At 50.8% G+C, this 12373-nt stretch overlaps 8 protein-coding genes across 8 annotated transcripts; 3 read left to right on the forward strand and 5 right to left on the reverse strand.

The window, feature by feature from the left end:
* Positions 1 to 395: 395 nt before the first annotated feature.
* N7471_011748 (60S ribosomal protein eL24) lies at positions 396 to 1256 on the forward strand (the record flags this gene model as incomplete). Its single annotated transcript, XM_057284467.1, has 3 exons — positions 396 to 446; positions 645 to 788; positions 975 to 1256. 3 exons carry the CDS (start codon positions 396 to 398, stop codon positions 1254 to 1256), a joined length of 477 nt encoding a protein of 158 aa, XP_057130733.1.
* Positions 1257 to 2297: 1041 nt separating this feature from the next.
* On the reverse strand, positions 2298 to 2964 carry gup1 (glucosamine 6-phosphate N-acetyltransferase; the record flags this gene model as incomplete). The annotated part of the gene is made up of 2 exons (XM_057284468.1): positions 2298 to 2387; positions 2458 to 2964. 2 exons carry the CDS (start codon positions 2962 to 2964, stop codon positions 2298 to 2300), a joined length of 597 nt encoding a protein of 198 aa, XP_057130734.1.
* A 610-nt stretch (positions 2965 to 3574) lies between these two features.
* N7471_011750 (class II fumarate hydratase) lies at positions 3575 to 5482 on the reverse strand (the record flags this gene model as incomplete). The annotated part of the gene is made up of 6 exons (XM_057284469.1): positions 3575 to 3761; positions 3820 to 4837; positions 4892 to 5007; positions 5074 to 5111; positions 5169 to 5213; positions 5276 to 5482. 6 exons carry the CDS (start codon positions 5480 to 5482, stop codon positions 3575 to 3577), a joined length of 1611 nt encoding a protein of 536 aa, XP_057130735.1.
* Positions 5483 to 5739: 257 nt separating this feature from the next.
* On the reverse strand, positions 5740 to 6991 carry N7471_011751 (alpha/beta hydrolase; the record flags this gene model as incomplete). Its single annotated transcript, XM_057284470.1, has 3 exons — positions 5740 to 6030; positions 6079 to 6396; positions 6455 to 6991. 3 exons carry the CDS (start codon positions 6989 to 6991, stop codon positions 5740 to 5742), a joined length of 1146 nt encoding a protein of 381 aa, XP_057130736.1.
* An 868-nt stretch (positions 6992 to 7859) lies between these two features.
* N7471_011752 (uncharacterized protein) lies at positions 7860 to 8042 on the forward strand (the record flags this gene model as incomplete). The annotated part of the gene is made up of 1 exon (XM_057284471.1): positions 7860 to 8042. The coding sequence occupies one exon, from the start codon at positions 7860 to 7862 to the stop codon at positions 8040 to 8042; it is 183 nt and encodes a 60-aa protein (XP_057130737.1).
* A 6-nt stretch (positions 8043 to 8048) lies between these two features.
* Positions 8049 to 9610, forward strand: N7471_011753 (putative aspartate transaminase). Its single transcript, XM_057284472.1, has 3 exons — positions 8049 to 9210; positions 9265 to 9370; positions 9424 to 9610. Exons 1-3 carry the CDS (start codon positions 8131 to 8133, stop codon positions 9486 to 9488), a joined length of 1251 nt encoding a protein of 416 aa, XP_057130738.1. The 5' UTR covers positions 8049 to 8130; the 3' UTR covers positions 9489 to 9610.
* Positions 9611 to 9747: 137 nt separating this feature from the next.
* On the reverse strand, positions 9748 to 11448 carry N7471_011754 (putative chitin biosynthesis protein (Chs5)). The gene is made up of 2 exons (XM_057284473.1): positions 11346 to 11448; positions 9748 to 11233 (listed from the first exon to the last, which is right to left on the reverse strand). Exons 1-2 carry the CDS (start codon positions 11415 to 11417, stop codon positions 10037 to 10039), a joined length of 1269 nt encoding a protein of 422 aa, XP_057130739.1. The 5' UTR covers positions 11418 to 11448; the 3' UTR covers positions 9748 to 10036.
* Positions 11449 to 11845: 397 nt separating this feature from the next.
* N7471_011755 (uncharacterized protein) lies at positions 11846 to 12289 on the reverse strand (the record flags this gene model as incomplete). Its single annotated transcript, XM_057284474.1, has 1 exon — positions 11846 to 12289. One exon carries the CDS (start codon positions 12287 to 12289, stop codon positions 11846 to 11848), a length of 444 nt encoding a protein of 147 aa, XP_057130740.1.
* Positions 12290 to 12373: the final 84 nt, after the last annotated feature.

Consider the following 12373-nt stretch of genomic DNA (forward strand, 5'->3'; position numbering starts at 1 on the left):
CTTTGAGGGCCCCCGAGTTGTTCGTCGGCGAAAATTCTATGTTCCTTGCGCTTTGTCGTGGGCTTGTCAGTAAAAGAAATGTGAATTTCAGGTCATTTCATATTTTTTTTCACTTGCACTCATAGCAACATATAACTCGAAGCAGAAACTAAGTAACAAAATTCAAGCTATGCAACTATCCTGATCAGAAATCATAAACAATCGAAGTATTGGAAGAGAGAGACATATCATGTGACCTTATCGATAAGTCAACCCGGAAAGGGCAGAGGTGGTCACGTGTCGCACTTTAGCGAGCGCCCGCACCACAATTGGGTCAGTAGCATCACCGCGATCCACGATTTACGACAACCACTCAACGCCAACCGACCCCCGTCAGCGCATCTCCATCCGTCAAGATGCGTACTTACGACGACGCCTTCAGCGGCCAGAAGATCTACCCTGGCAAGGTGCGTTTGCAATTCCCGTCGTCGCTTTTGGGAGGAATTTTTGTGCGAGGGAACAACGGCATCACGGATTCGACATTCAACTTCGATATTTCAATACCGTCACAATTGTCACTCTCCGTCTTAGCCGAACCGCCGCACATAAATTCCGCCGTCTTTTTATTGCTGCTAGAAGCTAATCTTTGATGTTCAATGTTTTAGGGCAAGCTGTTCGTCCGTGGCGACAGCAAGATCTTCCGTTTCCAGCGTGGAAAGTCCGAGTCCCTTTTCCTCCAGCGCAAGAACCCCCGCCGCATCGCATGGACTGTTCTCTTCCGTCGCCAGCACCGCAAGGGTATCTCTGAGGTCGGTCGCCCCTCCCCTTGGATTATCGTTAGATTGTGTGGAGGGACAAAAGGCCGAATCGAATGGTAACGCACAAACCATGAGACGGAGCAAGAGGAGGAATTACCACGTCACCACCATGATTCAAACCAAATGATGGAAAATGCGACTGCAGATTACTGACCGGGTTATCTTTTTGATATATAGGAGGTCGCCAAGAAGCGCACCCGCCGTGTTGTCAAGAACCAGCGTGGCATCGTTGGTGCTTCCCTCGACGTGATCAAGGAGCGCCGCTCCCAGCGCCCTGAGGCCCGTGAGGCTGCTCGCAAGCAGGCCATCAAGGACGCCAAGGAGAAGAAGGCTGCTTCCGCCAGCGCCAAGAAGGCTGAGAAGGCCAAGACCGCCGCCTCCAAGGGCGGTGCCCAGCGCATCCAGAGCAAGCAGGGTGCTAAGGGCTCTGCTCCCAAGGTCGCCGCCAAGTCCCGCTAAATTTCTTTTTGAAACAGTTGGGAATGGAGGTGTTCGGAAAGGAGCAGCGCTGTGACGGTTGCGATATGATGGAACTTACGGGCACCGGAGCTGGAGTACTGTCTGTGAGGACTGGCCTTGGGCCTTGACCTTGTTTCTGGAAATACTTTATGCAATACAATTTCATGCAGAAAAATGGGAACAAAGGAATCAAAAAATGAATCCCCATGCGAGTATTAAAACTATATCTTATCCAACCTCCAGCAATGGAACGTTTCTTGCTTTTCCCCCGAGATATCATGTCCACCAGGCCTACTCATGAGTGGTTGGATATGTATCTCTATCGGATATTGTCAACGAAGTAGTCCAGATTCGGCCTCCGATCTATAATTGAATTTCATTGATTTGTTCTAAGCCTTTGACCTTAAATATAAGAGAAAGGCATACATGGCCTCTTTCTGGCAGCATCTTCAGAGTGGCCGGATACAAAGCAAGAACGACATAACTCATTGAACCAACCTTTTCCCTTTCTGACCAGAGGATGATCTTCCAAGTTGAATAATAATGATATATAATTGTCATGTTTCATGCTCATCTATACTTAGACCATCTAGGTCTCCATCCCCGCAATGCATTGATTCCAAACTCTCGAGAAGGCAGAGATAATACAAACAACATCAGTAGTGTTACAAGCTAAGATGGGGATCGGCGCAATGACAGAAGCACCATCATCATGATCATGATTGGTAGATCAAGCACTTGCCTGCCCTAGAACTCTCACGGTGCGCAATCGAGTTGCCAATAGTGGGGAGTGGATGTAAAATCCCACAAATGCCAGTTGCTCCTTGCCATGTGCCGAGGGCCATGCTAATCACGATGGATTAGGGTCAGGTGCAGCTCCGTTCTCTCAAATGCAACAATCGCATGGTTTGCACAGGTTTCGTGTGGACAACAGCGCCTCCCCCCAAGCCTCGCCGGACTAACTGACCCAAATGACCCAAACGCTATATCAAACAACCGGCGTGAACCAGGAGGGGAAAAAAATCACGGATCAAGAAACGCTCAGTAATAATGCGCCATCTCGAGGCCAGCGCGCTTGAAGCCACATTTGACATAGAAACCTTCATTGACTTCGGAGCAGTCAAGAATGCTCTGTAAACGAGTCAGCAATGAACAGTGACACAACACTAGAATCATAGACATAAGAAATAAGAACACATACCTTGTAGCAGCCAACCTGGGCAGCAACAAAATCCAAAGCCTGGATAATTCTCAAGCCAAGCTTCTTGCCTTGCTGATTCTTCTCAACGGCAATGTCTTCAATGTGCCCGACCATACCGAGGGAATGAATGAACTTGCGCTCAACAATCAGACTGCCGGTTCCGACGACTCGGTCCGCACCATCACAGACCACGAGCATGTAGTACTCATCATTGCGCGAGGTGATCCAATCGTACCGCTGGTTCCACGCCTCCTCGGTGATATCACCAACAGTTGTCAGCACGCGCAACACGTCCAGGTAGCCGCGGTTGTAGTCTGAGCGGCGCATCGGCCGGATTGTGTAGTCTGTTGGCAGGAGGGAGATCACTTCGGGGGAGATGAGGGTGGAGGGGAAGAGGGGGCCGTCGGCGACGGTCTCGATTGCGGCGTCCACTGGGGTGGCGGTTGAGTTCATGATTGGCTTGACGGCTTCGGGGATTGTGGTGTTTGGCAGGGCGTGTGCGGTCATTTTTACGGTGAGAGTTGGAGAGTGGGAGGGTTGAAGAGATTGAGGGTTGAGGGTGGATTGTTTATCAGGGGTCGGGGGTCGCAAGGGAGATCGGCGGCCTTGGGGTTGAGTAGGTTAATTTTTTTGAGTGGAGTTTAATATATAATTGAGGAGCGATACAAGAGTTTCGATGTGGAAAAGAAAGAAGTTTTTAAGATGAGAAATAAGTACCTGTACTTGACTTTGAAGGGTTCAGGTACAGCCCTCCATGCAGGTGAGACACCGCCACTAAGGGGGCTTTTCTATTAATACTCTCCATACCAAGGGACGACCTAGTAGATTCTTTTTTTGTTTCTCTCGGTTTTTTTGTTTACTATGATCTGCTTATTTCTGCATTGAAAAATTCCAAGGTTATTGAAATGTACATATGTATCAAAAATATCTCGACAACTCCAATTTACCAGTGTTCTTGATCGTCTTTGCGATCGAAGATGCTATTTATAGGTTAGGATCTACACATACAAAACCTGTATAAAATCACAACACAAGGTAATTAAACATAATATTCTTTTCAGTATACACATCCTATCGGAAATGGTCTATAATATCACAGGACAGCATTGCTGTTCATCTATTTCAACTCCTTAGGAGCCAGCATCAGCTCGGGGCGAACATACTGGTCAAACTCCTCAGAGCTAAGAGCCTTGAGCTCCATAGCGCTCTCCTTCAGAGTAAGGTTCTTCTTGTGAGCGTTCTTGGCCACCTTGGAGGCCATGTCGTAACCAATGACAGGGTTCAGGCAAGTCACAAGCATCAGACTATCATACAGTTAGAATTTGCCACCAAAAGTAAGGGGGGGGGGGTTTAAGCGCATACCTCTCGTTGAGGAGGGAGTTAATCCGTCCCTCGTTAGCCTCAAGACCCTCTACCAGGTGGGAACGGAAGCTGTTCATTCCATCAGAGAGGATGCGCACGCTGTGGAGCAGGTTGGCAATCATCACGGGCTTGAAGACGTTAAGCTCGAACTGGCCGTTCATGCCACCGATAGTGGCAGCGACGTGGTTACCCATAACCTGAGCGCAGACCATGGTGAGTGACTCGCACTGGGTGGGGTTGACCTTTCCAGGCATGATAGAAGAGCCGGGCTCGTTCTCGGGCAGGCTCAGCTCGCCCAGGCCGCAGCGAGGGCCGGAGCCCAGGTAGCGCACATCCTGGGCGATCTTGAACAGGGAGGCGGCCAGAGTGTTCAGGGAGCCGGAGGCCTCGATGATGGAATCGTGGGCAGCCAGAACCTCGAACTTGTTTGGGGCGGTCTTGAACTCGGTGCCGGTCAGCTTGGTGATCTCGGCAGCGACGGCCTCGTCGAAGCCCTTGAAGGTGTTGAGACCAGTGCCGACAGCGGTACCACCCTGAGCCAAGAAGCGCAGGTGAGGGAGAGAAGCCTGGACACGCTCGATGTTACGGTCGAGCTGGGCGACGTAGCCAGAGAACTCCTGGCCAAGAGTAAGGGGAGTGGCGTCCTGCAAGTGGGTACGGCCAATCTTGATAATGTGCTCGAACTTGTCGACCTTCACCTGGAGGGCGTCGCGGAGGCCCTTGAGCGAAGGCAAAAGGGACTGCTCGAGCTCGACAACGGCAGCGATGTGCATAACGGTGGGGAAGGAGTCGTTAGAGGAGGCGGACATGTTAACGTGGTCGTTGGGGTGGACGGGCTTCTTGGAGCCCATGGTGCCACCGAGGATCTCAATAGCACGGTTGGAGATGACCTCGTTAGAGTTCATGTTGGACTGGGTGCCAGAACCAGTCTGCCAGACGACCAAAGGGAAGTGGTCCAGCAGCTTACCCTCGGCAACCTCAGCAGCGGCCTGCTTGATAGCCTCACCAATCTTGGGGTCTTGTGCAAGTTAATAACCTGACGATATCTACTTTCTGCAAGAGCTTCACATACCAAGGCCGTACTTCATGTTCACTTCAGCAGCAGCACCCTTCAGGATACCGAAAGCCTTGACCACCGGGGCAGGCATGCGGTCCTGGGGCTGGTTGATGTCGAAGTTGCCCAGGGAGCTGTATCCATCAGCGACCTTGTTCGTTTTTCGCATTGTAACATATCGATTTGATGGGTCGTCTTACCGCTGGGTCTGCGCACCCCAGTACTTGTCTCCGGGGACCTATTGAGAAAACCATTAGCTCTGTGTGGCACCATTTCTGTATCAAGATTCACTCACCTGGATTTCACCAAAGGCATCGCTCTCAGTACGAGCGTCAACAGACTAGATCACACACATCAGTTTGTCTGGATTTGTTTGTCCACCGCGCTCTCGAAACAGCATACCATTCTGACGGTAGTTCCAAAGGCTCGCTTGTTGGAAAAGGTGTTCAAAGATTGAAGGCGGGGAAATTGAGCGAATTGACGGGTATTAGAGCTCAGAGACCGGGTAGCAAAAGGCGACAACATGATGCGAGCTGCGGGGGTGGCTCTGGCCGCATTGGTCAGAGTGGCCATAGAGCGCACCGCGGCTCGGGAGGAAGTGGGATTCATTGTGTGACAATTGGGTTTGTAGCTGTACCAAAGAGGGTATACAAAGGTTCACACCAAGCTTCTGAAGCTTCTATGGGAAGTGAAATTGAGAATTGGTCTCCTTTAAAGGAAAGTGTCAAATTTGAGATCAGATCGACTCTCCGAGTCCACAGCCGAAATTTCCCGGTATCGGCAGGACCGAAGGGAACGGGTTGTTCGGCAGTGAGGCACGTAATATTCGGTAATATTTAGTAATATCTGGTTTGGTACTGTGGTATTTATTTGTTTACGGGTTGAACTCTCATCCCTTGAAGCCCTTGAAGCTGCCGCTTCATTGTCGCAATCACCTTCTCGTTATATCGCTGACCTCCCTCCAGAATTCCATCGAGTCCAGCGACCAAATGCGGAGCTCCTGCAATTCGATCTACCTCTACAGATACCCCAGCAGCTTGAAGCTTAGCTGCATACGCCTCTCCTTCATCGCGCAGCGGATCCAATTCCGCCGTAGACACCAACGCAGGGGCCAAGTTCTGGAAGTTTGGTGCGAGAATGGGCGATATCTTCCAATCCTAGACAAATGAGCATTATATTTGCAATTACTTCATGTCCGAACTTACCTCGTCACACTCCGCCGGTCGAGGAACTCCTAGAAATTGTCGGTGGAAATATGCCATGCGCGCTGCTGGTAGCGCTGGCGCAAACTCCATCTCCCGGTATGATTCGTAGGGACAACCTTCGCGGTCAAACTCGCCCTCAGGAGTGAAGACACGGTGCAAGTCTGTCACCGGCACGGTTAAGACTTGCAAGCGCAGAGGAATGTTTGCATCGCGGCAGAGATGGCTGATGACGGCCGAAAGCTGGCCTCCAGCTGACGCACCTCCCACTGCGAACCTATCCGGGTCTAGATTGAACTCAGTCGCTTTGTGGGAGCGAATCTAGACGTTGCCTCGTCAGCACTTGGTTCTCCAATATCTTGGCCTGGGAGATTCCTACCCAATTGAAAGCAGTCCAACAATCGTTCACGGGAATAGGATACTTGTGCTCGGGGGCCAGTCGGTAATCCACGTCAAATGCGACAAGGTCCCCGTCAAGACCATGGACAACTCGCTTGCAGAAATCGTGATCGTAGGCTAGTCCACCAAACACCCACCCACCACCATGGAAGTTGACATAGGCTGCTCTCTTCTTCGGCTGACCCTGGTCGTCAAGCCGGGGTACTGGCTCGAATATTCGTATAGTGATTTCACCGCCATCCACAGGACATTTCTGTTCTGTGATGCGGAAAATATCAGGGCCGGGAGCTCGGCCATAGGAAATGGTATAACGGGCAGGGTTCTTGCGGAACTCTTCGATCGGGATCTCGTGTGTATGCAGTCGCCCGGCATTAAATGCATTGTAGTATGCGACGTAGATTGGGTCATACCGAGGGAGCAGCTCCGAGGGGATGCTATTGTGAAGTGGCCGGACGATGGTTGGAACCCGAAAGTTATGCAAATCAGAATTACCAGCTGCTACGGTTTGAGAGGCCATATGGGTAACAAAAAAAATGCACACTGCCTGGTTTACCTGATGGATTGTTTAAAGAATGGGGTATTGAAGAGGATGTGGTTTGGAGCAGGCTATCGAAGTCCACGTAGTACAGATCGCGGGGTATCATCTGGATACATATGTACCAACTTCAGTCTATATCCCCTAGATAGATATGTACATAATGTCCGTGTCAGAATATTAATTGTCACGGTACAAGTTGAGTGCATAGGTTGTGTAGCAGAATCCCGAGTTCAAGCGTCTTTGTCCTCATCGGCTGCAATTCAATATATGTCAAAGGATGGATTGAAATAATAGCTTGAAGTAAATCTGACAAGTTATGGCAAGCTCAACAGGCTTCTCTTTTTACCGTTTTAGGTTTGTCCTGTTCAAGTATTACCTAGGTGTTCATCTTGATATAACCGGAGACAGATGAAGCACACCATACAATAGATGATTTAACCGTGTCTAAACTTTTCCACATTGGAACCTTAATATAAACATTGAAAGTATGTATCTAAAAAGCAAAACAAGAAAATAGGAGCCAAACAAAAAGATTCGTAAATGTTGTAGAAGAAGTAAATAAGGAGAGAAGGTAGATGTCAGCTTACCTTGATGTATATCTCCGCCCACTATATATCGCTACACAGCCGCCTCGTCTAAATATTCCCACAACACACCACGAGTTATCTATCAACCCCCCTTGAATAGAGTGTTACACAAGAAAAACTCATATATATCCTCCTAAGAATACAGTTCGTTTATAATGCGCGTCAGCAGACCTCCGATTACGTTTCATGCTGATGTTTAGAGTTCAGTCCTCCAAGATGAGGTCAATAACGTATCTCAAAGGCTGTCTATCAACCAGCACATGGCCAAAACCAGAAGGCTATTGACGGCTATCTCTTTCTTTGAATCAAACGAAGATGAAGGCATTGCAAGTTGTGTTCCTTCCAAGCAGACCCCGGAATCCGCTACTAAGCGGGACTTCCCGCGGGGCAAAAAAACAGACGGCGATATCGGGTTGACTCAGCGGGCGATTCCAAAGTTTTGATCTTTACTTACTTATACTCGCCGCGGCCTCGCAACATCTTGCCTAAAAGTGATACCAGGAATCCCAATTGCAGCGTGTATACATCACAATGAGCAAAATCGACACCCGTCTTAACGTCTCCCCGGTTCCTCCGGACGAGATCTTCGCCCTGAACGGGGCCTACGCAGTCGATCCCCACCCGCAGAAGGTTAGCTTGGGCGTGGGTGTCTACCGGACAGACGATGGAAAGCCATGGCCCCTTCCCGTCGTGCAAAAGGCCGAGAAGGAGCTGGTGGTAGATGATGACCTCTTCCGCCACGAATACACTGCGATCGAAGGCGATGTGCCTTTCCTAGGAATTGCGCGGGATCTGATGTTCGGATTCGAGGGCAAGCAGGGCGAAGAAGGGGCTAAGGCGCGCATTGGCTCAGTGCAGACCGTCGCCGGCACCGGTGCCAACCATCTCGGCGCTCTGTTCCTTGCCCACCACATGAAGCCCGCCACCGTCTGGCTGTCCAACCCATCCTGGGCCAACCACCAGACCATCTGGGAGCTGGCCGGTGTGCCCCGCAAGACATACCCGTACTACCATGCCGCAACCAGGTCCTTCGACTTCGAGGGCATGATGTCCTCCCTTGAGTCCGAGGCACAGGAGGGCGATGTTGTGCTGCTGCACGCTTGCGCGCACAACCCCACCGGCCTGGATCCCAACAAGGAGCAGTGGGTTGCCATCGCTGACCTCTGCGAGCGCAAGAAGCTCTTCCCCTTCTTCGACTCGGCCTACCAGGGCTTTGCCTCGGGCTCCGTTGAGGAGGACGCTTGGGCCGTCCGCTACTTCTTCAACAACAAGCCGGACATGGAGATGTGTGTGGCACAGAGCTTCTCCAAGAACTTCGGCCTGTACGGCCAGCGCGTTGGTGCGTTCCACTACTGTACCAACCGCGCCTCCACCACCATACGCGACATCGTTGTGAACAACCTATGCCACCTGATCCGCGGCGAGTTCTCCATGGGCCCGCGTGTTGGCTGCAGCATTGTCAAGAAGGTTCTTACTAGCGACGAGCTTACTGCCGACTGGCACCAGGACTTGCAGGTCATGAGCTCTCGCATCAAGACCATGCGTAAGGCTCTGTACAGTGAGCTGGTCCGTCTGCGGACCCCCGGCACTTGGGAGCACATCATCCAGCAGGTAAGCTATCTTCTACTATACGTGTAACATACCTTGTACTGATTCTTTTCTTAGAACGGCATGTTCTCCTACACCGGTCTTTCCCCCAAGCAAGTCTACGCCTTGAAGGACAAATACCACATTTACCTGCTTAAGTCAGGCCGAGCATCTATCAGCGGCTGTAAGGACCCCCAATCCCGGATACTCATAAACACGAGCTGACATTGTGCACAGTGAGCCAGAAGAACGTCGCCTACGTCGCACAGGCGATTGACGATGTTATTCGCAACGAGAACTGAATTAGAAACGAGTCCGAACTGGATTTGTTTTGAATTTTCATTTTGTTTAGGCAGCCTCGATATGCATTTTAGTCGCTCAAAAGGGGCTGGGGTTTTTTTTTGGTAGACTACTGACTTTGCATCTGGCGGGCCCATCTGATTTACGACGTTTCATGATAGAATTCCAATTTACAGAACCATAGCCACACGTGCAGTTTTGGTGTTCTTACCTACAATATAATCATTTGCTCTCCAATCTTCTATACAGGTAAACCGGATCATTCAAGTCAATGAGCAAGGCTGCATTAGAAAAATTGCGTACTGTACATATAACAGCAAAAAAACGGAACATGAGAAAGAAAAATGAGGAATCACAGTCGGAGCACGTTCGTAAGAATCCTATGGTTTGTCCGCTTAAGTGAAGAAACACGCCACTAACCACAACAAGGTAAAACTGTACTGGATAAAGTCGTAGACGCTGGTCGACAAGGGGGACAGAAACAGGGTAGGGAGGTCAAGAGATTGACCGCGAAGCAAGGATAGAGCAGAATAGATGATCAGAGGGCCATTCAGAGAGGCACTTCGTTGAAGTCGCCCTCACCCTCTTTGCCTTTGCCCTTTGCGCCTCCGAGATTTGTTGACTCAGACTCATCATCGGGCCTGTTCTGTGGAAGGGTTTGCTCTTTCTCCGTCTCTTCATTGTTCTCCTCTGCAGCTTCGGCTTCAGGGTCCTCGTTTTCGGCCTCTGGAGCAGGTGCCGCTTCTGCCTCACCATTCTGAACAGGCTCATTTGTATCTTCGGCTTCATCTTTGGGTGGGGGCGGAGGAGGCGGGAGGTCGTCTTCCCCATCTTGTGATTCAACCTCTTGTGTCTGCGACTGCGCCTGGGGTTGGCCACTCATCTCACCCCCAGGGAATGGAGTCAGAGGAGGCTCCTCGGGCACCTGCTCTGGCGCAGGGCTTCGTTGGGGCTGAGTGCTGAGTCTTCCCTGGTTGGCACTTGTGGCAGTCGAAAGAGTAGAAGTAGTACGCTGGTGGGACGAGCCGTGGATGACGCCGAGTTGACGGGCCTTGGGGTCTGCGTTGAGATAGTAGCCACGCACACCGGCAATGGTCCCCTCTGTCTCGCAAGCATCCACCCACTCCGGCACCACGACAGGAATGTTCATCTCCACAGCCTTCTCCCACTGCGCGCCCCGTCCTTCCGTGCAGACGAAGTGAGTGGTGTCGATACGGACCGAGTCGATCATCTTGCCTCCAATGCGGTCCAATGCAGCACCGAGAGCCTCCTTCTGCTGCGGATCGAGGACGCCCGTTGTGACAGTGATACCGGACAGGTCGGTCATCTTGTGTGTGCGACACGTCAGCTTCTCCGACTGGTAGGTGCCAGCGGTGGTCCGCAGGACCAGATGGAAGGAGTATTCGGAGTGAATGGCCAGACCGCTGATTTTTGTGCTGCGTGTCTCGAGCGGGCGGGGTATGGAGCCGGCCTTGGAGCCATTGCGGTAGAGGGAGAGCGATTTCAGGGATGCAGTGGCTAGGTCGATTGGGTCCCACTCGAGAACGAGCGAGGTCTGGGTTGCATTTCGCAGGCGCAGAATCGGTGGCGACGGGGCCTTGACACCGTAGGTATTTAGAATTCGCTTCTGGAGGGATTGGAAGGCAGATGCGCTCGCTGCTTCCGCGGCATGATTGCGCGAAACGGTGATATCAACAATGCTGCCTGAGCTAATGTTGTTCGGAAGGAGGACTGAGGGGAATTCAATCTGCGCGGAAATTTGTCAGTAAGGTGTGTTTGTTTGCTATTGATGTTTCGCATAATTGCAAGTCGTTGATGCCTTGGGAGTAGGGAGTAGGCCACCAGGGGTTTGAGCTTACGAGTCGATTGTCTTGGGTGAGGAGCACCGCGACACCCGCGTCTACCTTGCCAACTGTCAAGGAAACCAACATGGCGAGATTGGAAGAGGAAGTTTAAGATAAGTGGTGGTGGTTGTCAAGTGAGTCTTTAGCCTAGACCCTCGGGTCGTTGATTCCGCCAGATCGGCATTTAGCGAGATACGGGAAGCTAAGATACTCGCGCTTCTATATTTACTTCTGTACCTCCGAGCCAACAATGAAGAATTATTCAAATTAGAGGGTATAATGAATGTAATGAAGTAATGAACACGAGTTGAGATTATTTGAATCTCAGATGCAAACTAATTTCCCCAAACGCCAAAAAAATCGCAATATCGCCCAGATGATGTACAGCAACAGTCCAACAGTCGACTGCTAGTATGATACAAGAAGTTATGGTAATATACATTGAATCCCATGGGTTCGCACGATGTCCCCAACTTGCCTGGGCTTCACAGTTTGAGTGGCCCATCGACAATAGGTCATTTCCGTGGTGATTCATGATCCAGAAGCAAGGATATTAAATGATGTGCATCCTTCTGGACCCCGTCGAAGTCCTGTGCCACACACGTCGGCTTAATATAAATGTCCATGGTTCCTGACAATTTTTTCTTCCGCAAAGGAGACTCGGAAACGAGCGGTTTCCCCAGCTTATCCAATCCTTGCTGCCTCAAAGCCTGCTCGACAGCCATTCGCACTCTGCGCGCGCACCAGGAGCGAACCACCCGCTTGCTTTGCTGGAGTTGTGACACCGAAACCCGCCACCATAATGTGTTTCTTTCACGATGCCCGCAGAGATCAACAATTTTGGGCCGGATCGGATGGGTAGGGGAATTCAGGTAGCGTGCGGCAACAGGAGGGGTGTTGCATTTGGGCCAATACCGAAGCACCAAGCTATTCGTAGATGTGACAAATTTCGTCGCCATGATAAAAGAGGTCTATCAGTGGCCGTAGGGGTATGCTGGTTTGGACTGTGAAATATAAGGAGAGTCGTAGCACATTGATATCAT

Source organism: Penicillium samsonianum, assembly GCF_028829775.1.
Source record: "Penicillium samsonianum strain IBT 33392 chromosome Unknown utg000007l_segment0_segment0, whole genome shotgun sequence".
Taxonomy (NCBI): Eukaryota; Fungi; Ascomycota; class Eurotiomycetes; order Eurotiales; family Aspergillaceae; genus Penicillium; species Penicillium samsonianum.